We start from the raw sequence: 23,579 nt of genomic DNA, 5'->3' as shown, positions 1-23,579 counted from the left end.
TGACTAGACTTACATCATTTTGTTCTCCCAACATCCCTGTGAGGCAGGCATCACCTCCATTTTACATCTGAAGAAATTGAGGCCCAGAGAGAATAAGTGAATTTCCAAAGTTTATACAGCAGGCCAGTGGCAGACTGAGACTAGAACCCTGGTCTCCTGCCTTGCAATCCTTTGTTCTTCCTACAGGCTCACATTACCTTTATATTTAATGGTTAGCTAGTTGTGGGCAGGGGACGTACCTACCCCAACTCTGCTATATTGTACTCTCCCAACCTCTTTGTACAGTGCTCTGCACAGAATAAGCACTCAATAAATACAATTGATTGACTGATTGATTCCCTGGCTCTACTGGGAATCTACTTCCATAGTCAGTAAGCCATCTCTTGGCTCTTTTTATAGCGAAAAATCCACACTGTCTGCCAAGAATATTTCCCTTTCCTGAATCCTATTTCCTTTTCCTTGCTCCAAAGGCTGAGCCCTACATGGGACAGGGACTGTGTCCAACCTTATGTGTTTGTATCCACCCCAGTGCTCAGTACAGTGCCTGGCACATAGTAAGTGCTTAACAAATACCACAATTATTATTATTATTATGGTGATTGCAATCAATCAATGTATTTTTTGAGCATTTACTGCATGCAGAGCACTGTACTAAGTGCTTGGGAAAGTACCATACAACAGATTTGGTAGACACGTTTCCTACCCACAAAGAGCTGCAGTCAGCTCAGTATTGCCTGTCAGGCCACAGAGGTGGCTTGCCCCAAGGCCACAGGCACTGAGGGATGCCATAAGCAGAGTTGCTCTTTGGTCCCCACTCCAGAAACAGCATAGCAGCTGGTAGCAGTGGCAGGCAGTGCCAGTGGCAGCAGCGGTGGGAGAAAGAATTCTGCAGCGATGGGGAGTAGGAGTCAACTCTAGTGAAGGCCCACCTATGCTCGGAGTAGGCAAGAAGAGGGGCATAATGGTCTGTAGCCCAAATGCCATGTCAGCACCCTGTTGAAAAACATCTCACTCTGCTGTTTGGATAGGATGACTTCTGACAGACACATTTTTCCCAGCTGTGGCTGGCACAGTGTAACTCAGTGAGGGGGAAATCTGTCCACTGATCAGTCCTCGAATAAGAGAAGGGATACAGGCCTGGGTATTCTGGGAATCAGGCACTGGAACTCAGCCTCTTTAAGAGGTTCTTAAAAGGAAAGGGAAAACAGTCACTTTCCTTCCTGGAAGAGAGTTGGATAATCCCTATGATGATTCAGTTGACTTCCTTTGACCTACTAATTCCGTTTTGAGTTGGCTAGTAGAGGCAGGGGAGTGAGAAGCTCCATCTGTAGCCATTGCCCTTCCATAACCCTTAGACTTCAGGCCCCAGGATTAACATCTAACTCCTTTCCCCAGTTGCCATCATCTTGGCTAACGGTGCACCTGTTGTTTCAAAGGAATGTACGAGGTGGTTGGGGGATGTACAGAAGAAGCCTGAGACATAGTCCTTGCCTTCAAGGAGCTTAGAGTCATCTGAAGAGTCTTCTCAAAGTCTCTAAACACTGCAAATTAATGCCAGAAGTCAGTTGGAACAGCGGTAAGATTGCCATTAGTTATTTTCACCTTCATCGCCTTGCATCTCTGTCTTATTTTTTGGCAACAAATTGGTCGAAAAGAATGAAGCCTGTCTTTCACACTAAGGGAATCATATAAACTTATTATTCTACTGTCCATGCTACCTGACTTTAAAGGACAATTTTAAACATTTGCTGCCTTTAGAGTTTTTTTTTTCCAACAGTAAGGAAAGGTCCTAAGAAGAAAATAAACTTTTCTGGAGGGATTTAAACATTTCCCTTCATCTTCTTGCCTTGAGCAGTTAGCACCAAAGGCTAGCAGACATTGAAGTTACTTCCCCTATCACTTATCCCTTGACAGAGGGAAAGATCTTCAAGGCAAAAAATCCATCCAGAGACCGTTAACCCGCCGTCAGCCTGCCCAGGGCAGAGGAAATGATAGGAATGTTCATGTTTAACAAACCGTGGTCATTCTGGCTCACAGAAGTACAAGGGCTTTATCAATATGATGTTTTAACGAGGAGACAGGTGCCACCGGTTACTTTGGCAAGCCCAAATCTTTCTGTTTCTAAAAATACCAATGACATCCCCCACTGCAATCAAGAAAAACATCTGTTCTGCTTCCAGGCTACTGATGATATTCAAAGCAAGAATCAGTTTGGTAACATGGAAAATTGGTCATCAGAATAAATTAGCTTCCAGGAAGAAGTAATTTCAATCTCTTTATTGATGACCTGGACAAAGAATCGAGGGCATGCTCAACCATTTTGCTGATGATACTAAATTGACTGAGGGGGCTAAGACTTTGGAAGACAGAAATAAAATTCACAGTGACCGTGACAAATTGGGAAAATGGTCCCACAAAAACAGGATGAAATCCAACAGGGACAAGTGCAAGCCAAAATACTTCAGATGGAAAAAAAAATCAACATTCTAAATCCAGGATGGGACAGACCGGCTAGCTACCACTATAGCAGATAAAGACCTGGGAGTCAAAGTTGACCACAAGCTGAATGTGCATCAGCACTGCAGTGCTGTTATTAAAAAAGCCATCCTGGTATGGAGTTGTCCCAACAGCTGTGTGACAGACAAGAGTCAGACAGTAATCCATCCACAATATTCTCATTGGTAAGACTCTAATTGTAGTCTCGTTGGCAGTTTCAGTCACTATACTTTAAGCAGGGGGTGAAGATACTGGAGAGGGTCTCAAAGAGGAGAAAGAAAATTACTACAGGCATTGAAAACTGGCACTGCTTGGAAAAGTCGAAGGGATTGGGGTGTTTAGAATGGGGGTGGGGGGTGGATCTAAGTCACTGTCTTCCAGGCTCTGAAAGATTTCTATGGGGCAGCTGCTGACTAGCTGTTCTCCACATTCATTAAGGACTGAACCAGAGGAAATGGGTTCAGATGAAATCAATCAACCAATCAATCACTAGTATTTATTGAGCCTTTAGTGTGTGGAGAGCATTGTACTGAGAACTCAACAGACTGCAGTACAACTGAGTGGATAGACACAATTCCTGCCCACCAGGAGTTTACAGTTTAAAGGGTTTAGAGACCAAAAGAGATTGTGGTTGGACACGAGAAAGAACTTTCTGATTCACAAGTTGATAAACACCAGAAGAGGATGCCAAGGGAGGGTGTGAAGTCTCCATTTCTGATGGTCTTCACTGGAAGACCTGGAAGTCTGTCTTCACTGGTTAATCCTTCATTTGCCTGGAACCAGGAGATTGGACCAGATTCCTTCTCAGACTATCTTCCAGCTACAGGGATCTATGACCTTAAGTGAACCTATAACTTGACTTCACATTAGAGTTGAAAAATTATTCAAATATCTTTGTTAGAAGGCAGGTAAGGAGAATTGGTTGAGAAATATGTGTTTTGATTGAATAATAGGGTTCTTTGGGGGTGACAACTTGTTGCCCACAGAACAACAATCCTCAAAACATCTTTTGTTGTCAGTGGGCCTTTGAACAGTTTGGGGAAAGGGACAATTTACCCATCCACTTTTTCTTCTCCCTATCCCCTTCACTGACCCACTCAAATGCAAGGAGGTCAGGTAAACCTTTTCCTGCTACCTGCAGAAGACATTTTGAGGGTCTTTGTTTCTGGTCTGTTTTACATCCTTCCCCTGATGACAATGTTCAGGTTTACCAGGTCAAAACTCAAGCTCTTTTGCTTATAAAAACCCAACAAACCCTCAAATCCATGTGTTTCTGGTCAGCACAAAAGTGTCCTGTTCTCTTTTCATTTAGACCCAATTGGGACTGACAAGCGGCAAATTTGATCATTCATTTTGGGGTTGGTTCAACCTGTTTAGAAATTAATTTTTGGCCTGGTGATGATATACTAATGAGAACCTCCCAGTTGGCTGAGGAGGTCTGTCTGATTGAAAGCTACTGCATGGAATGCTAGGAACTCTGCTTCTACTTTCCCCTGCCTGGATATTGGGGGCTTCTCTGAAGGGTGGCAGGGTCTGGGCTGGGGAATGGGTTGACATGTTATCTATCATCTGGGTACCTGGGAGAGGGGGATGAAGGTCCTGCTCCTTGTCCAGTGATATATGGGTCCCAAGGGGTCATATAGGATGACACCCCCAAGTAATGGGTTTGGCTCTGAAGGTGTGAACTGGGTAGCTAAAAGAATTTTCAATTAGAAAATAGACCTCAGGAAAATGGCATCAATCAATTAGTGATATTTACTGAGCACCTACTGTGAGCAGAGAGTTGTACTAGGAGCTAGGAAGAGTACAATGGAAGCATTTTGAGCTTCCATGTTTTAACCTTTTAAAAAAAGGTAGTTGTGATTCCACCTGAAAAAGATGTGCTTTGAAGAGGGTCTCTGCTCACACAGCATGAAGAAACTTCACAAACTATCTATGACCCTGAACTCATTATTTCACAACTATCTCAGTTGAGGACATTCCATAGGTTTATGAATCTCCTCAGTTTCTTTTAGTGTTTTAATGCTTCACGTTAATATACCACAGAACTAACTGCTACATAAAACATGTCCGCAAGCAGTAGAACAAGAACATTTACAGTGAAATCTGTTTAAATGTTGGCAGCCACGGTAGAGAGTAAATATGGATGAATAGATAAATTCATAGAAAGAGAGATACATAGATCAATTCACTTACAGATATTTTCCAAGGCATTACAATAAAGATGTTTGGTGTACCAAAGCAAAAGCGTTTTGGATTCAGATCAATATAACCAAAAGCATGGATCACCAGTTTCAAACCGTTTTATTTGATTTCTCTTAATATACATATCTATCTTTTCTGCTTATTAATGCTTAATGCTTATTAGTGCTTATTTGGGTTGTCTAATTGGTCTCTGTGAGGCAGGAAACATTGTCCATCACTGAGTCCATTTGCCCCAACACATACCAATTATCCAGCCTGATTTTCAGTTGCATTTGTGTTAATCTGGCCACTCATTCTGTCATTTGACTCAATCCCTGTCTCTTAGACTTTTCACACATTTGATTTCTAATTGCATGTAACTTTAAAAAAAGCCTCTTTTTTTTTGGTTCTGTACCCTTTGGGCAGTTGGAATGCACTCCACCCTCAGCCCCACAACACTTATGGACATATACATAAATTATTCATATTAATGTCTGTCTTCCCCTCTGGACTGTAAACTCCTTGTGGATGAGGAATATGTCTACCAATTCTGTTGTATGCTCTCAAGAGTGCTGCCACACTGCTTCTTGTATAGATCTATAATTCCATTTATCTATTTTGTTGCTATTGAGGCCCGTCTACTTGTTTTGTTGTCTATCTCCCCCACTTCTAGACTGTAAACCCGTTGTTGGGCAGGGATTCTATCTGTTGCCGAATTGTACTTTCCAAGCGCTTAGTCCAGTGCTCTGCACACAGTAAGCGCTCAATCAATACGATCGAACGAATGACACATAGTGAGCGCTTAACAAATATCGTTATTATTCATAATACTAATCCCCATTTTACAGATGAGGAAACTGAGGACCAGAGAAGTAAAGTGACTCTCCCAAGGTCACACAGCGGACGAGTGGCGGAACGGGATTAGATCGCAGATCCTTCTGACTCTCAGGCCCGCGCTCAAGCCACTACGTCACGCCAGGAGGACGGGGACCGTGGAGGATAGCAGATTTGACTTTCACTGACTCAGATGGAGGACTCAAAACAACGTAACTTCTTGCCCGGACGCCATGGGGGAAGGGGGCGAGCGAAAGTGCAGACGACTCACTCTCTGCCGCGCGCAGCCTCAGCTTGCGCGTGCACCCGCTCCGTCCCGGGACGGAGTTCTAAAGTGGTTGGAGCGCGCGTAAGCGCGCGCCCGAGCCACGGAGTACGAGTTGGGGGGCGGAGGGGGGGGAGCGCGCAGGCGCATCTCGCACATTCCACGTGTACTCCCTCCCTCTCTCCCCTCCAGCTGTGCCGCCGCCGCTGCGAGATGGGGTCGATCGGGGTCGGGGGTCGGCTCCTGCCCCTGGTGTTGCTCGCGGGGCTCGGGGCCCTGGTGCAATCTTCGGGGGCCGGGGGCGTCCGGAAGAGGGGGCCGACAGTGACAGCTAAGGTGAGCGCGCGGCGAGAGCAGCCCCCCGTGCCCCGGGCAGAGACCACCCCCGTGACCGTGCGGAGAGGAAGTCGGGGACACCCGACTTGGGGCTGTGGGAGGGGGGTCTCCGGGCCGTGGGGCAGCCGGAGGGAGGAGAGACCCGCCCTGTTGAGGGTTCTCGGGACAGTGGCCCAAAGACTGTTGCATCGGACCTTGGGTGACTCGTCCGGGCGAGGGGGAGAGGGGCTTGCGCTCTCCGGCCGCTTCCAGGACCCTCTCCCCGAAGCAAGGGCGGATCCTTGCTCCAGTGCCAACTCTGCTCCCCTCCCCTCCTTCTTCTCCCCTTTCCGCCTCCGAGCCCGGATCGGGCGCCGATTCCCGCCTCTAAGACGAGGTGGTTGTCCCTGCCGCTCCCGGGATTCGGTTCCCGGGCGGAAAGGGGGCTGTTTCCGTCCCCCGTTACCCCTGGCTGGGAGAAGCTGTTTGGTTTCTTCCCCCTCCTCGCTGCCTATATCTCCCTCCCAGGCCTTTCCTCCGACCCGACGCACTTGCAAAATCCGCGCACTCAGCCCTAGAGATAAAAACCCCCGAACCCTCGTCTATTCTATCCGCGATCCCGGGGCCAGAGGCGGGTGCGGCTAAGGCAGGTCTCAGGGGTCCTGAGAACCTGGACGAGATTGCTCAGATGACTCAATGATAATAATAATAATTATGGCATTGTTAAGCGCTTAGTATGTGCCAAACACCCTTCTAAGCCCTGGGGTAGATACAAACTAATCAGGTTGTCCCATATGGGGATCATAGTCTTAATCCCCATTTTACAGATGAGGTAATTGAGGCACAGAGAAGTTAAGTGGCTTGCCCGAGATCACACAGCACACAAGTGGTGGAGTCAGGATTAGAACCCATGTCCTCTGACTCGCAAGCCTGTGCTCTTTCCACCGGTCCACGCTGATAATGAGGAGAACGATATGTTTGGGAAGCCTATTATGTACCAACTCTGTACTAAGCACTGGGGTGAAAGCAAGATATGTCAGGTAGGCAACATTCTAGGAGGAAGAATGGGCATTGGAGCCCCATTGTACAGTTGAGGAAACTGAGGCACAGAGCAATTAAGGGACCTATCAGGATCCTACTTTGGAAAAAAAAATACTAAGCAGTTTCTTCAGGTGGGAGTTCTATACAGTGAATAGCCGCTTGGTGTGTTTAAATGCTGCTGTATTCTGGACTTAGTAAACAGTGAGGACCCCAATGTGGGGTTTTTTGTTTTTTTTTTACACGGTAGTAGATGTGTGTCTCACTCTGTTGGATATGAAGAGGGCACCACAGTGTCTGTGGTAGAGGAGGCTACGCAAAGATGTGCTGCTCCACTGCCACAGACAAAACTCTTAATCATGACCAGCTGTCTAGCAATGAGTGCTGTTGACTTAATAGCGGATGTGTGGATGGCTTAGCACAGCCCATCACCACTACTGGAAGCAGCATGGGGTAATGGATAGAGCACGGGCCTGGGAAGTCAGAAGGTCATGGGTTCTAATCCCGGCTCTGCCACTTATATGCTGTGTGAGTTTGGTCAAGTCTCTTCACTTCTCTGGGCCACAGTTACCTCTGCTGTAAAATGGGGATTGAGACTGTGAGCCCTACGTGGGACAGGGACTGCGTCCAACCTGATTTGTTTGTATTCATCCCAATGCTTAATACAGTGCCTGGTACATAGTAAGCACTTAACAAAATACCATTATTATTATTACTGGAAGCACAACTCAAACGCATGTCCTGTTGATGGGGAGCTTCTCTGCAAGTAGCTGGCAAGCCAATGAGGGAATAACATTCTTGGCCTCATTCCCCCAGTGTGTGAGTACCCCCTTTAAGGAACTCACTGCTCACCCCGATTGGGGCAGCCGATCTCCGGAGCCCAACCGCATGGCTGCCCCATCCTCATGCTTTTGGGACATCCACTGGCCGCTGTTCCAGCTATCTCCGGCAGCGGCTGGAGTGAGGCCTTCTCAGCATTTGGAACGTCGAGCAGTCACGGCTGTAACTGCAGCATGGATTTCTGTGACTATTGCTCTGTGCCGTGATGAGCCTGAAATCCGGCTGCTTCTTTCACTGTTGTCCTCTTCTATGTCTTTTTTGTTTGTTTGCTTTTCCTTATGCGTCTCACCGACACTCTCTCCCCCTTATTGTGAGCCCCTTGGGGGCCAGGGACTGTCTGTAGCTCATCAGTGTGCTTCTTTCCTGGCGATTTGCACACAGTAAGTTCTTAAATACTATTACTACTAGTAGAAGAGTGTCTAAAAATTGCCTGCCTCACTCAAACCAACTCGTCAGAGGACCTTGTGGTGCAACGATCAATTGCATCATGGAACATTAACATGCTCTATGACAATGTGTGCAGCAGTTGCTCAGAAATAGCCAGAAATGTGTGTATGCTGGCCAAATACAGAATTGCCATTGCGACACAGAGTGCAACAAAACTTCCTGATGAAGGGCAGCCCATAGAAAGAGTCATCCTTTCCTCTGGAGAGGGCTTCCCCTGGATGTGAAGTCTCTCAGAAGATGGCATTAGACCCCACGGTATTGGAAAGCTAAATAGCATTCATTCATTCATTCATTCAATCATATTTATTGAGTGCTTACTGTGTGCAGAGCACTGTACTAAGCTCTTGGAAGGTGCAATTCGACAACAAATAGAGACAATCTCTACCCAACAATGGGCTCAGTGATATTCTTCAGGAGGTTAAAAGTTTAAGATAAACAAAAAGGAACCCTTCTTCATCCCAAAATGGGCAAGCATTTGGGATTCATTTCCACAGGAAACTGCAGAAAACATCACGAGGGGTTTGTTGGGTAAGAGGTCAATAATAGACTATTAGAGGGAAAAGTTGGGAGTGGTAGAGGGAACATGCCTAACTTTGAGGCTAGATGCCAAAGAGGCAACCATCACCTAGTTCCTCCAGGTGTCTTGTTACCACTATCAGACAGACTCCAGAGTCATATGGACCACAGGGCCAATCTAGGATGGGAGTGATCATATGTGCTTAGAAACCCTTTCAGAAAAATTCTGTCTAGGATTTTGCAAGAAATAGAGAACAACGAGCTGCTATGTGAGTTTCCCACAATCTGCTTTCTCACCCTTGTTCCTGAAGATGGCAATAATAGTGCAGCGTGGCTCAGTGGAAAGAGCATGGGCTTGGGAGTCAGAGGTCATGGGTCGAATCCCGGCTCTGCCACTTGTCAGCTCTGTGACTGTGGGCAAGTCACTTAACTCCTCTGTGCCTCAGTTACCTCATCTGTAAAATGGGGATGAAGACTGTGAGCCTCATGTGGGACAATCTGATTACCCTGTATCTACCCCAGCTCTTAGAACAGTGCTCGGCACATAGTAAGCGCTTAACAAATAACATTATTAACATTATTAGTGGTCTTTGAAATCTAGGGCATTTCCTCAGATGTCTGTATAAGTTCTACTTCAACATATGGAAACTACTGTGGCATCTTACGGCTCTCCTTTGCTGGCAAGATCCTAGTTAAAGTCTTTCTGGCATGGTGTTGTGTTTTCATACCTAGGCAGTAAATACAGCCTCTCTGCTGCATGTCAGGTAAGGGAGATCAAGACCTCTTACTGTATTTATAGGCCTTGAAAAGGCATCCAGTGCCATCAGAGAATCCTGTCTCGGTCAGTACAAAACACATTCAGCTGCTCTGAGAAATTTATCAGGATTCTCAGGGTTTGGTAATTGTTAAAATTGGAGGGGGCCCATGTCTAACCCTTTCCCCATTGCCAGTGGAATGAAACAGGATTGTATAATAATTTGGGCCATATTTAATCTATTCTCTGCTGCCATGCTGGAAGATGCAGTCAGTGACCTGAAAGTTGATGTTGGCATACCCTTCTCATTCTCTAGGGAGTTCCAATTTAGCTGTTATGGGAATCACTGAAAGCCCTGCTATATGTGTATGTAGCCATGGTACAACAAGGTTATGCTCCTTGAAAATGTGATTGTACTGTTTTCCCATAGATTTACAGGTCATAAATTAGGATCTGTTTCAGAACCCCTAGGAAAGTAATATGAAGTGCCTTCATACGTTGCATGCGGTAATGATAAGCATCACTAAACTTTTGTTGAAACTTTAAATGATTCGAAGCAAAAAATAAATGTTATACTATGATCGACTCTCTGCAGGGGGCAAAAGAAGGAAAAGGTGGTTCGTTGACCGTGATGGCTGTTTTTTAGTTTTAGTGAAGAATTTGTCTGAGCTCCCCTCTAGACTGTACCGTCCTTGTGGGCAGGGTATGTGTCTGCCAACTCTATTGTACTCTCCCAAGCGCATAGTACAGTGTTCTTCACTCAGTAAGCACTCAATAAATACCATTGATTGATTTAGGTTGAACAGCTTTCATTTTTTCATAAAGTACCTTATAGCAATCTAATTCCTTTTGAACACCCCCTGCTAATCCCTGAACTTCTCCCTCCATCAGAGCCTTCTTCAATCATAGTTATAAATTCACCTAGTTTCTGGAAATTTGTTGCAAAACAATTTAATTGCAAGATTTTTAGCTGGTGGTGGGGAAATCAAAACTTCTTCTTCATCTGTTTTGGCATATTGCAAAGGTGCACCAGATTGTCAAAGCTGGATGAGGTCCTCGTGGGTTGATTCCTCTGAATGGGATGTAATTGGCTTCCTTGAGAACTACACCATCCATTTCTAAATTCAGTTGCCTCTCCAATTCATCTTTATTGGTTTCTGCTCAGGGGTCTCATTTTATTGAAAATCTGCCCCCAACTGGACAGGGCTTCCTCCAAGAGTCAATCATTGTTGATTGCTCAGTCTCAGCTGGTGGGAGTGAGGTGGATGGGTGAGTAAGGGGATTTACTTACCTGTGGCTCTTGGAAAGAAACTTCTGATCCAGTTGGGCGTTTGCATGGGGAAAGATAGCAAACAGAACAGGCTATAACCTGGGGGTCTGCCTGTACCATTGTATCCTGAGGGACTTTGCTGTCAAAATCCCCAAGAAAGAAGAAATGCGAATGGTTATAAGCTGTTTTGCTGAATCCATCGAGAACAAATAATTATCCTGAAGACCCAGGTTATGTATCAGGTGGCACCTGGCCAATCCTACAGGCAACAAAAGTCTTTTCTTGGTGATGAGTTGAATGTTATTGCTGAAATCCACCATCTAGGTGGGATGCTCTTTAATGATGGACAAGGAAGTAGAGAACCGAATCAAGAGAGCCAGGATGTTTTCTGAGAGTGTGACAGAGGGGCACGAAACATGACGGCATGCTTCAGCTCCAACTGAAGGCCCACAAAGCGGTAATAATGTCCAGCTTGCGGTACAGCAGTGAGGCTCGAATCTATTACAGATGCCTCCTTTAGCTTTTTGAGCAGGATTTTTTTTTTCAGGCATCATCTCAGAGCCACATGGTTCCAAGACAGCCTGACAGAAATCACCTCTCTATTTCTATTAGGGTTTCCACATTTGCAGGTTCACCAGGTAAGTAACCCAGTCCCTCCCTGCGTCCTGACCTCCCCACCCCATTTCCCTAGTCCCCCACAAGGCTCTCCCTCTCTCAAACTCCTCCACCCTCCTGTAGCTCTTTCATTATTTAAACTTTATTTTCAAAATCCTGCAATTCCTTCTTTCTGGGTTGGCAGATCCATGGGGTTGGGGCTGTACTGGGGTGGGGGAGGGCAGGATGTGGTAGAACTCTGTGGTGGAGGTGGGGAAGGAACTGCTGTCTTGGACCTTCTCTTCTGCTGCTACCTGCCCCCCACCCCCAACCCCATTCTGGTCCTGGCTGCCCAACTTTGCAGCTTCAGGAGGCAGATATAGGAAGTCAGAGAAGGATGGAGGTGGTGGCAGTGGTAACTGTTTGGAAAAAAACACCAAAACCTACAGTAATAGAAAAGCAAAGCGGGAGTATGGGAAGACTGTGGGCAGAACACCGAGGAAGTGGTGGGGCATGGAGAGGAGGGGGGCAGGGCTGGGCTTAACTCCGCATATCTCGCCGGGAAAGAGGTTGTATGCTGTATGTTTTCTTGCGCTCTCTGGTAACTAGCTGAACATAGCCTCAAATGGCAAGACAGGATCACAACAATATATTAGAATTGAGCCAGATCCACCAGCGTCAGAGCATTACGTGTCAAAACATAGCTTCACTGGGCAGGACGTGCGAGGAGCCCAGACATCAGGATGCTCAAGCAGCTGCTCTATGGTGAGCTGACATCGTGGGGATGGGAAGCCAAGCAGGTAGGAGAACTGTTTCAAAACAGTAGAGAGCAAAACCTCAGATGACACAGCAGAGCTCTGGACAGCTGGAAAGCCACACAGGTAGTCAGGCAGGCAGGCAGGCCAGCCTGGCATTTGATAATTGGCCGGGGAGAGGGAGGGACATTTTTAGACTTCAGCTTCAGGCATCTCATACCCTGGGCTGGAGGAGGTCCTCACCCTAGGGCGTGGGGCAAATCTTGGGGAGTTTCAAATTGGAAGGCAAATTTTTCAGTCTTTATTCCATTGAAACCATCTAGTGAAGTCTCTTTTTTTTATGTGAATATATTCAAATGGTAAATTGGTTCATCAAATCTGAACTTGCTAATAGATTGCAGTTTGATTGCATGGCCCTTTCGAGCTCTCTGTCTTGAAGTCATGTCTACGCTACAGATTCTAAGGAAAAAGATTTTGTCTAAGTTATTTTCAGGTGAAGTCCTTAAAAAAAAAATTCCAAGCATCACTTTAAGGTTTACCAATTTGCCTACTAGAAGGTGTGCACTTTTATTTTTAATGTTGTGATTAAGGATGAATTCTGCTCTTGTAACTCTGGGACCAGGAAGATGAAACTATATCATACATATATGTTTTTGGTTAAATGGCTTGCTCAGCATTGACAACTTCTTGAAGCAGTGCCATTTGTGGAACTTAGAGCATTGGAGGGTAGCAAATGTCTGGAAGATCCAGTGGGCTTGTTGTACCAACTAATGGGAGCGTGTGTGGGTTTTACTCACCTCTTGCTGCCTTTGTGAAAATAAACATCTATTGCATCTCACACTAGGCTTGGCACTGGACAAGGGGCTGTGGTTTTATCCTTTTTTTTCTCAGCGTTAGAACTCCTGCCACAATTGGGGTGTGTTACCTTTAGAAACAGGAAACTGAGCTGGGCATAACTTCCATCCCTAAAGCTCTAGTAAAAGTCCTTGAAACACTATATGCCCACATTACTGCTTGGGAATTTCTGGATGAAACTACGAAAGCCCCTGTCAATACACAATATTCCAACAAAATGGCCTCTTGATTTCTTGATGTTAGAGCCATTTTAACTCATCCCTCTTCTTGCAAGATTTTGTTCTGGTTAATACTGTTTGGCAAGGCATGTATGTGAGCGTCTGTGTGACTTTATAAACAGGTATATACTTTTATGGCTCCTGTACATATCGTTCTACTGTGTTGAAATTTTTTTCTCTGTTTTTCGAAACATGCAGGTATTTTTTGATGTCAGGATTGGAGACAAAAACATGGGCAGAATTGTAATCGGCTTGTTTGGAAAAGTCGTACCTAAGACAGTGGAGAATTTCATTGCCTTAGCAACAGGGGAAGTAAGTCTTTCTTGTTTACCGTCTTCCAAATTGGACCCAACTGGGTTCCCCCCCCCTTCCAATTTGGATGGAAAGAGAAAAGTATTGAACTTATGATGTGGGCTGCTTGAACCATTGAACAAACTGCCCAAAGCCCAGTATGGTCACAGCTATCCAGTGGCAACACTCTTCCTCCCCTGCCCCCACCCCCAAATTCCTTTCCCCTCCCCACACTTTTCCATCCTGTGGCCAAAATACCTCAGTATACTTAAAGCCCTGGGGAGGGGTGAGCTTCAGTTTTGGGATCCATAAATTGGCCATGCTTGTGCTGGAAATATACCAATTAAACTGCATTTGGCAATCCCTCTGCTAATAGCCTGTGCTTTTTCAGAGGTCTGGGGCCTAGGACTCCCAGGAATTAAACCATTGAACAGGAAAATTGTTGTTTGCCCCTTCCTCCCCTTAATCGTCATTACAGTGGTACCACACCCCAGACTGAACACTGGGGTAACACCGTGAAAATTAGTAGTCATGAACCCTATCTTCGATGGCTCACAATGGAGAATAGGAAGAGGATGCACGTATGTGAGAGAAACTGGTATTGGTAAAGCCCACAGTAATCTAGAACAACAAATAAAGGAACTTCAGAAATTGTTCTGTCAGCGGCCTCTCTTGGACAAGCTTCCTGACCAGGGTATTAGAGGTTCAAATGTGTCCCTTGTTCCAGTGGACTGAAGATCTCCTCCTTTTTGTGCTCCTTGCTAGTGATGGCAGGATGGGGAGAGTCGGATGTGTTGGGTCTCAACCACTCCCCCCCCCCCCCCCCCCACACACACACATAGGACTCATAGTGTACGAGGGAGGGAGAACAGGTATTTAACCCCCCATTTTACAGATGAGGAAACTGAGGTCACACAACAGGCAAGCCCCAGCTTCTGTCAGTAAATCATTGTCTCCATCGAATCAACAGAATGGATGCGTATGGGAGGCATGTTTTCATTTTGTTGTTTGAGCACTGGGGCTTCTCTTTCAGTAGAATGTGCTTATATCCAGTTGAAATATTATTTTCCATAGAAAGGCTATGGGTACAAAGGAAGCAAATTCCATCGTGTGATCAAAGACTTCATGATTCAGGGAGGTGACTTCACCGCTGGAGATGGCACTGGAGGTAGTGTTCTTAATGTTTGACCTTTCTCTTTTCCCAGCCCTATGCCTGAAAGAAGCAGCCCTTCATTTCCAGCGAAGATTGTTTCTAATCCGCAGGGCCCTGTCTTTGGTATTGCTTCCCCTAGTTTGAGGAATTCCACTGCCCTCCTAGCTAAAACAAATGGAAACCTGGCCCCTGCTTCCTCTTGAAGAGCCTCAACTCCTGCGGTTTAGTGCACTCAATACATAATGAGGTGGAGCGAGCAGTAGTGGTTTAGGGTTGTTAGGAAGCATAATCACATCCGCTTCCTGTGGGACCCAGGGGCACTGTTGCCCAGAGAGAACACAGCATTTCCTCCTGCCTTCAAGACATTTCGACTTGGATGTCCTCCCATCATCTCAAACATAACATGTCTAAAACAGATTCTTTATTTTCCCACCCAAACCCTGTCCCTCTGCCCTTTGCCTTTCCCATCACTGTAGACGGCACCATCCTTCCTGTCTCATAAGCCCATATCCTTGGTGTTATGCTTGACTTCTCTCTTTCATTCAACTAACATATTCGATCCATCACTAAATCCTGTCGGTTCAACCTTCACAACATCATTAAACCCCTCCTTTTTCCCTCCCTCCAAACTGCTACCACATTAATCCAATCACTTATCCTATTCCTGCCTTGATTACTGAATCAGCCTCCTTGCTGACTGCCCAGCCTTCTGTTTCTCCCCACTCCAGTTCATACTTCACTCTGTTGCCCTGATCGTTTTTCTGTAAAAAGGTTCAGTCCATGTTTCCCCACTCCTCAACAACCTTTAGTGGTTTCCCATCTACCTCCGCAATACTCAGAATCTCCTCACCATTGGCTTTAAAGCACTCAGTCATCTCTCCCCCTCCTACCTCACGTCACTACTCTCCTACTACAACCCAGCCCACACACGTCGCTCCTCTAATGCTAACCTTCTCACTGCACCTCGATCTCTTCTGTCTCGCTGCTGACCTCTCAGCCACATCTTGCCTCTGGCCTGGAACACCCTCCCTCCTCATATCTGACAATTACTACCCCCACTTCAAAGCCTTATTGAAGGCACATCTCCTCCAAGAGGCCTTCCCTGACTAAGCCCTCTTTACCTTTTCTTCCACTCCCTTCTGCATTGCCCTGACTTGCTCCCTGTATTCGTCCCCTTTCCCAGCCCCACAGCACTTATATACATATCTGTAATTTGTTTATTCATTTTAATGTCTATCTCCCCCTCTAGACTGTGTTTGTGTGGGCAGGGAATGTATCTACTATATTGTTGTATTCTCCCAAGTGCTTAGTATAGTGCTCTCCCCACAGTTAGCACTCAATAAATGTAACTGACCGACTGACCGGCACCTATGGTACTGTTGGCCTCACTGGGTAGTTGAACAGAATGCTCTGTGTTCACAGTGTGCCTGTCCCAGGAACACAGATGTGTCAATTAACGAATGCCATTATCAAGCACCTGCTGAGTGCAGCACACTGTTCTAAGTAATGGGAGAATAACACACCAGAAGCAAAACACATTTCCTGCTGTCAAGGAATTTGCAATCTAAACTCAAACCACTAAGAAGATGAGCACACAGGCCATCTGCTCTGTTGGTAGTAATTGTGGTGTTGGGTATTCATGCAAAGCAGTATGGCGTAGGGGATAGAGGACGGGCCTGAGAGTCAGAAGGTTGTTAGTTCTAATCCCGACTCTGTCACTTGTCTGCTTTGTGAACTTGGGCAAGTCACTTCACTTCTCTGTCCCTCAGGTGTCTCATCTGTAAAACGGGGATTGAAACTGTGAGCCTCACGTGGGACAGGGACTGTGTCCACCCTGATTAACCTGTATCCACCCCAGCACTTTTACAGTGCCTGGCACATAGTAAGCGCTTAACAGATACCACAATTATTATTATTATTATTATTCATTCAGATGTATTTATTGAAGCGCTCTGGGAATGTCACTCCCCTCCTCAAAAACCTCCAGTGGTTGCCTGTCAACCTTGGCATGAAACAAAAACTCCTCACTCTTGGTTTCAAAGCTCTCCATAACCCCTCCTACCTCACCTCCCTTCTCTTTTTCTACTGCCCACTCTGTACGCTCCGCTTCTCTGCCGCTGACCTCCTCACTGTCCCCTGTTCACGCCTATCCTGCCGTCGACCTGGAATGCCCTCCTTCCTCACGTCTGCCAAACTAACTCTCTTCCCCTCTTCAAAGCCCTACTGAGAGCTCACCTCCTCCAAGAGGCCTTCCCAGACTGAGCCTCCCTTTCCATCTGCCCCCTCTCCCCCCCCGCTTCTCCCTCTTCCCCTCCCCTCAGCCCTGTGCTCATTTGTATATATTATTTATTACCCTATTTATTTTCTTAATGAGGTGTGCATCCCCTTGATTCTATTTATCTTGATAATGTCTTGTTTTTGTTTTGTTCTGTTTTGCTTTGCTCTCTGTCTCCCCAGTTTAGACTGTGAGCCCATCATTGGGCAGGGATTGTCTCTATCTGTTGCCGAATTGTACATTCCAAGTGCTTAGTACAGTGCTCTGCACCTAGTAAGCACTCAGTAAATACTAGTGAATGAATAAATGAGTGCTTACTGTGTGTGGAACACTGTATTAAGTGCTTGGGAGACTACAATACGACACATTCCCTGCTCATAATGAGCTTACAGTTTAGGGTAAGCACCTCCTATGCACCTAGCGCTGTACTAAGCGCTAGGGTAGATACAAGATAATCCAGGTTGGATACTGTCCCTATCTGATATGGGGGTCACAGTCTAAGTAGGGGGGAGAACAGGTATTTGACCCTCCCCCCCTCATTTTACAGATGAGGAAACTGAAGTTAAGTGCTTAAGCATCCTTGGGGATGCTTAAGGTCACACAGCAAGCAAGTGGCGAAGTTGGGGTTAGAACCCAGTCAGTCATTCAGGTCTGTACTCTTCCCAGTAGGGCCTGCAGCTCCTCTTGTATTCTCTTAATCAACGCTCTTTTGTATTCCAGGTAAGAGTATCTATGGAGAAAACTTTCCGGATGAAAACTTCCGACTCAAACATTATGGAATTGGATGGGTCAGCATGGCAAACGCTGGCCCGGACACCAATGGTTCTCAGTTCTTCATCACCGTGACAAAGCCTTCCTGGCTGGATGGCAAACACGTGGTGTTCGGCAAAGTCATCGATGGAATGGTAATTGGAGTTTCATTTTACAAAAATAGTTTGGACTAGCTATGGGTTTCTCCTACTGCGATGAGCTTATCCACTTGCCACAGATATTACTAGAGATTCGTTTGTGTCTTGTGAGCTGCTTGGAGAGAAGGCCCCTTCCCTATCTCTTTTCTTTGGTGGATTCCTGTTCTCATAAATTCCACATTACTCCAGAGGCCATTGCCTGGCTAAACGCAGCCTCTTCCTGGAACAGCTATATGGTTGGCAGGACCTATTTCAGTTTTTGGGTGGGAAAATTCATGGCATAGTGGAGAGAGCATGGGCCTGGGAGTCAGAAGGTATGGGTTCTAATACCGGCCTTGCCACTCGTCTGCTATGTGGCCTTGAGCAAGTCACTTCACTCCTCTGTGCCTCAGTTACGTCATCTGTAAAATGGGGATTGAGACTGTGCACCTCATGTGAGACAGGGACTGTGCCCAACCTGATTTGCATGTATCACCCCTGGCGCTTTGTACAGTGCCTGGCTTATAATAAGCACTTAGCAAATACCATAATCATTATTATTAATAAAAGAGGCTTTTTGCAGTAAGTCCCACCTTTGGGAATTTGGGGGAATCCAACCCTGCTTGGATTCTTGAGATTGTAAATTGTTCTCTAAACTGAACTGGGTTGGGGAGAAAGTTGGGGGCACTAGATCTAAGACTCTCTTTGGGGCCCTTTTACTGGATTTTCTGCTCTGGAATGGTGCTAGGAGCAACATGTTGGATGGTAGTATTTGGCATTGCTCATTTACTGTGAGCTAGTCCAGTTGGCTGGAAAAGGTTACCCGGCAACCCTCCATTGTGGGGACTAATGCCAGGGTCAGTCCTTACCATACATTGCCTGATTCCAGACTGGCAGCCTGTTTCCTCTTGCGTGGATCAAAGCAAGTTCAACTTTCAGCTAAGTTCATTGGAAGGAGCCCATGAAATCCAGCTGGCCCAGCTGGGTCTAGAGCATGCTGGTTGGAGGCAAAGTGCTGCACTCACAGGTAAAGGAGTCTAGCAGGTAGGAGAGTGGGTGCGGTTAATCAGGGAAGCTTTCGGGAACAGCCGGGTCATGATTGGTGCTTTCCAGACCCAAGGGATATGGGTGGCACCTAGAAGAGGGGTGGCTGTTCCATATCTATGGGAAGATCTGGGCAAAAGGCTAGAGTCTTGTCTCAACAGGGGAGCCAGAACCTTAGACCACGCACTTAAGGGACTGTCCCGTTTTCTCTTAATTTTGCGATGAATCGATCATGCTAAATTTCTCCAATCAGGAGCAGTATAAAACCACAGATCGATTCTCCCTTAATTGATCCCCTAACCCCATTCCACGTGTGCCCCCTGCTCTGATCCCAGGACTCTCCCATCCCCCAGGCATACAAGTGTTTCCTCCACTTTTCAGGCTAGGAAAGGGACAGCAGTCAGCTTACCTCTTGGCAGTTTTAACTCATATCAAATCTCCCAGTCACCTACAACGCTCATGTCGCCTCCATGTTGTGAAAGGCTGGGGCCATCCTCTCCTCCCCTCCCTTCTCTCATCTCCCCTCTTCCCCATTCTCCCTTTTCTCCTCCCCCCTCCTTCTCCTTTCCCTCTTTTCTCCTCTCCCTCTTCCCTCCTCTCTCATCTCCTTCCTTGGAATGGGCACCTTTTGGGCACCGAACACTGTACTAGGTGCCTGGGAAAGTAGTAAAAGTCAAAGACATGGTCCCTGCCCCAAGGAGTTTAGAATCTAATGGCAGAGAACATAGATACAAATACAAAGTAAGCAATTAACTAAAAAGATGGACATGTGAGTACTAAGGGGCTGGTTTCTCCTGGAAGGAGATTTAATCAGGGAATGCCTGTTGGAGGAGGTGGCTTTGTAGGAGGCTTTGAAGGTGGAGAAGAACGTGGGGCACTTAAGGAGGCAGGGAGGGAACTTCAGTCAGAATAGGTGTAAGCAAGCAGTTGGAGCTGTGAGAGTCATGAGTGAAGGACAATAAGTGTACAAGCTGGGGTGTAGTGGGAGAAAAGGGCAGGTTAGCAAGAGGAAGGCAGGTAAGTCAGCTGGAATGGAAGGGGTAGGGAAGTGGACAGTGGGAGGCAAAAGTACATGAATAGGGAGAGTTCAAAGCTACCCTACCTGGCTTGTTGGGAAAGGGAGCTGCTTGGAAAGGGGAGGAAATTACTTTCTGATGGGGTTAGAGTACAAACAAACATGTGTAACTTGACAATATTTCATCACTTTTTCACATTCATAGTCACTTTCTAACCAGACGCGTATAAAAAGTAACTAACTTCTGGGAGTGCGGCGATGACAAAACCTCAAAGCAGGTGTTCCATTTTTTTTTTCTTATTTTTCCTGAATGGTATTTGTTAAGCACGTACTATGTGCCAGGCACTGCATTAAGCACTGGGGTAGATGCAAGATAATCAGGTTGTAAACAGTCCATGTGCCCTGTGGGGCTTGCAGTCTTAATCCCCTTTTTGCAGATGAGGTAACTGAGGCCCAGAGAAGTGAAGCAGTTTACCCCAGGTCACACACAGCAGACAAGCGACAGAGTCAGGTTTAGAACCCAGGTCCTTCTGACTCCCAGGGCTGTGCTCTATCCACTACGTCACACTGCTTTTCATCCCTGGGGTGAGACTAGCTAGGCCTCAGCTGCTTCCATTGTGGTATCCCCACACTACTCTAGGAAATTTACTGGGCTCTTTGTTTTCTGTAGGCTGTAGTGCACTCCATAGAACTTCAACAGACCGATGACCACGATAGACCTCTTTCCGACTGTGTGATCGTCAACAGTGGCAAGATAGCTGTGAAAGAGCCATTTGTGATTGAAGTTGATGACTGGTAGCAGGGTCAGCAGAAGTAGAGAACAACACAAGATGACTTGATCTTTCCAGGAGAGACTCTGGTTAGGTAAAGTTTCTCTGGGTGCTCTCCCTCTCCCACCCCCCGTACCACCCAACACACACACCCTCCTTTTCTTCTTTAAGGCCCTGGCAGCTGTTTTTGGAGCAGGGCACCATATTTTGTCTTTTTTTTTTTTTATAAAGCTTTATATAGTGTTATCTTGCACCCCAGACCCAAAGACATTAGGAAGAAAAATGACCCCTTGCTGCTCTAAGGAGTTGTGAGCAACTAATGGCATTTTCAAGGTCCATTGTTGGAAACACACATTCTTGAGACTGAAGAACGGTACAGTAGAACCTTCTGTAAGAATCTGCAAAGCATAATTTCAACAAACTGTGGGGTTTCTCTTACCTAAACCATTCATCCCTTTCTGTTTTCTACCACTGCCAGTGGAAGGCAGGTTTGAGGCTACCGATTGGAGCTTTCGCTCTACCCTATGTTTAAAGCCTCAAGGAATTTGAGAACACGTACCCTCCAGCCAGCTGGGAACACAGCAAGGAAGCGTAGCAGCAGGGCAAGAGACAGCCTCAGGTCCCTTACTGACCGATTTAGAAACTGATAGCTTGAACAGCCACACCAAGAAGGTAAGTCAACGCTCAGCATCCTGACGCGGAGACATGTGGGAATACACGCTTCCATCCTTCTGGTGGGCACACATCTTCACAGAATACATGCAGTTCAGGATAATGCCAATATGAAAAGCAGAAAAACTGACAGATGCGGACACAGATCTAGATGTGACACTTGGTCCTCCAACCAGATAGATATTTTTATTAGTATTTTTTTCAAAACTGAAAAATTTGAGACCTAAGGATCTTAATCACCTATTATCCATCGACCTATTATGGGATGCAAGACTGTTTTTTCAAGACCATAATTTTAGTATTATGAGGTACTGTACTGATTAGTATAGACTAAAATGTATTCACAGGGATCTTGTGCTGAAATATGCTTTGATGATCTATGTATAAACAGTAAACAACCTTATAAATAAGAGTAAATAGTTTTGTGCTTTGGTCTGCTTTTTTTAAAAATGATTTCTGGTGTTTGAGGAACCTTAACATGTTTGCTTACATTTATAACAATGTATACTGTGTGGCTGCCACTGAAATTCCCTATGCAACATATTACAGGAAGACCAAAACAAAATCCCCAAACCACAGGATGAATCGGGTGGACACTGAAATCAAAGATCTTCTGATTCAGACCCAACCTGATTTTCTATTCCCGAATCTGGACTAAGGGTAGTTCATGTTGTTGACACTGTTTTTTTTACCTAACGTTTACTGTTTAACTCTGTCCATCACTGAAAAACAGGAAAGAACCCAATACCCAGCTCTGTCATGGACTTGCCACTGGTTGGGACTTTGGAGGCCATAGCATCGATTTTTCTCATTCCGAAATGAGGATTTCATTATCTGCCTCCTTGCTTTTAGGACCTCGGTGCATTACTGGGGAGAGAAATAGCTGGCAGGGTTAATGGATTCTCCAAAAAAGGAACACATTTAATTCATTGGTAGGACTGGGACCAGCACATCCAGGGGAATGTTTCTGATTGGTAGCATCTAGGTTCTCCTTGACAATTTGAATCAGAAGAAACCAGCTTGAATGTTTCATTTGGCAGTTGACTGTCCTCACTGAAATAGACAGGTGCCCATTAGAATCACCAGGGCCCTCATACAACCTGTATAGTAGCTTTTACCTTGGCCCAAACTATTGAAAAGGGAGCATGTATCTTTAGCTTGAAAATTAACCATGTTTTAGCATAAACACTCTCTTGTTTGATTTGCAACGAGGCAAATCGATGAGCTGTCCAAGGATTGGCTTTGGGATGCCAGCGAGAGGTAACAGTTGATGTGTTCAGTCCAAAGCCCCAGTGACCATTTCATTCCCGACCTTTGAAGTGTGGGCTGGTAGCTAGTTAGTGGATTTACGGAGATGATTCTGCACACTTATGGGTAAATAATGCCCTTAATTTCAAGTGTGACTTACAGATTTCCAACAGGAACGTGTTCTGGACTCCCCATCTCCTCCAGTTCAAAGGATGGTCTTTAAGAGGTCCTTTAAAAGACAAATCATCTCAAGGCTTTTACGGTATGTTTTCCTGTGTTTCTGGCCTTTAAACAGCTGGAGAAATCGTTGATTTGAGAAGGAACAGGCACTCTAAGCCCCGAAGGAAAAATTATTGGAAGGCCAAGGAAGCATGAAACAGGATTTTAAAATGAAAACCTTTTTTTTATAATAATAATAATAATTTTGGTATTTGTTAAGCGCTTACTATGTGCCAAGCACTGTTCTAAGCGTTGGGTAGACACAAGGTAATCAGGTTGTCCCACGTGGGGCTCACAGATTTCATCCCAATTTTACAGATGAGGTAACTGAGGCACAGAGAAGTGAAGTGACTGGCCCAAAGTCACACAGCTGATAAGTGGCGGAGCCGGGATTATAGAACCCATGACCTCTGACTCCCAAGCCTGGGCTCTTGCCACTGAGTCACGCTTGTTATGGCACGGTCTCTCATACAACTGTAGATGCAAGAGTTTAGATCCTGGCCAACACATTAGCAAATTAAAGGTACCTACCCTCCCAACTATCTTGCCCATGAGCCAGTTGGCCAGTTGGGAATGGCAAGCCTGGGGCGAAAACAAATGGCACAAATATATGATGGGGAGGGA

At 45.9% G+C, this 23,579-nt stretch overlaps 1 protein-coding gene across 3 annotated transcripts; it reads left to right on the top strand.

The window, feature by feature from the left end:
- The first annotated feature begins 3,380 nt into the window (after positions 1 to 3,380).
- On the top strand, positions 3,381 to 21,909 carry PPIC (peptidylprolyl isomerase C). 3 transcript variants are annotated; one of them, XM_029056355.2, is made up of 5 exons: positions 3,381 to 3,404; positions 13,580 to 13,693; positions 14,747 to 14,840; positions 17,821 to 18,005; positions 20,717 to 21,909. In XM_029056355.2, the coding sequence occupies exons 2-5, from the start codon at positions 13,613 to 13,615 to the stop codon at positions 20,843 to 20,845; spliced, it is 489 nt and encodes a 162-aa protein (XP_028912188.1). In that variant the 5' UTR covers positions 3,381 to 3,404; positions 13,580 to 13,612; the 3' UTR covers positions 20,846 to 21,909. The 3 variants fall into 3 exon arrangements, with proteins under 3 accessions (XP_028912188.1, XP_028912186.1, XP_039766851.1); XM_029056353.2 differs by lacking the exon at positions 3,381 to 3,404 and adding an exon at positions 5,967 to 6,115; XM_039910917.1 differs by lacking the exon at positions 3,381 to 3,404 and adding an exon at positions 12,187 to 12,318.
- Positions 21,910 to 23,579: the final 1,670 nt, after the last annotated feature.

Source organism: Ornithorhynchus anatinus, chromosome X5 (genome assembly GCF_004115215.2).
Source record: "Ornithorhynchus anatinus isolate Pmale09 chromosome X5, mOrnAna1.pri.v4, whole genome shotgun sequence".
NCBI lineage: Eukaryota > Metazoa > Chordata > Mammalia > Monotremata > Ornithorhynchidae > Ornithorhynchus > Ornithorhynchus anatinus.
The sequence above is the reverse complement of the archived record's forward strand: the minus strand, read 5'-3'. Positions and strand labels throughout refer to the sequence as shown.

What these genes read in the sequence shown, in the direction of transcription:
- PPIC (XM_029056353.2), top strand. Translation starts at nt 5,993, where the DNA reads ATGGGGTCGATCGGGGTCGGGGGTCGGCTCCTGCCCCTGGTGTTGCTC. An exon ending in CGCTGGAGATGGCACTGGAG is followed by an intron (nt 14,841 to 17,820) that starts GTAGTGTTCTTA and finishes TTTGTATTCCAG; the next exon opens with GTAAGAGTATCTATGGAGAA. An exon ending in GCAAAGTCATCGATGGAATG is followed by an intron (nt 18,006 to 20,716) that starts GTAATTGGAGTT and finishes TGTTTTCTGTAG; the next exon opens with GCTGTAGTGCACTCCATAGA.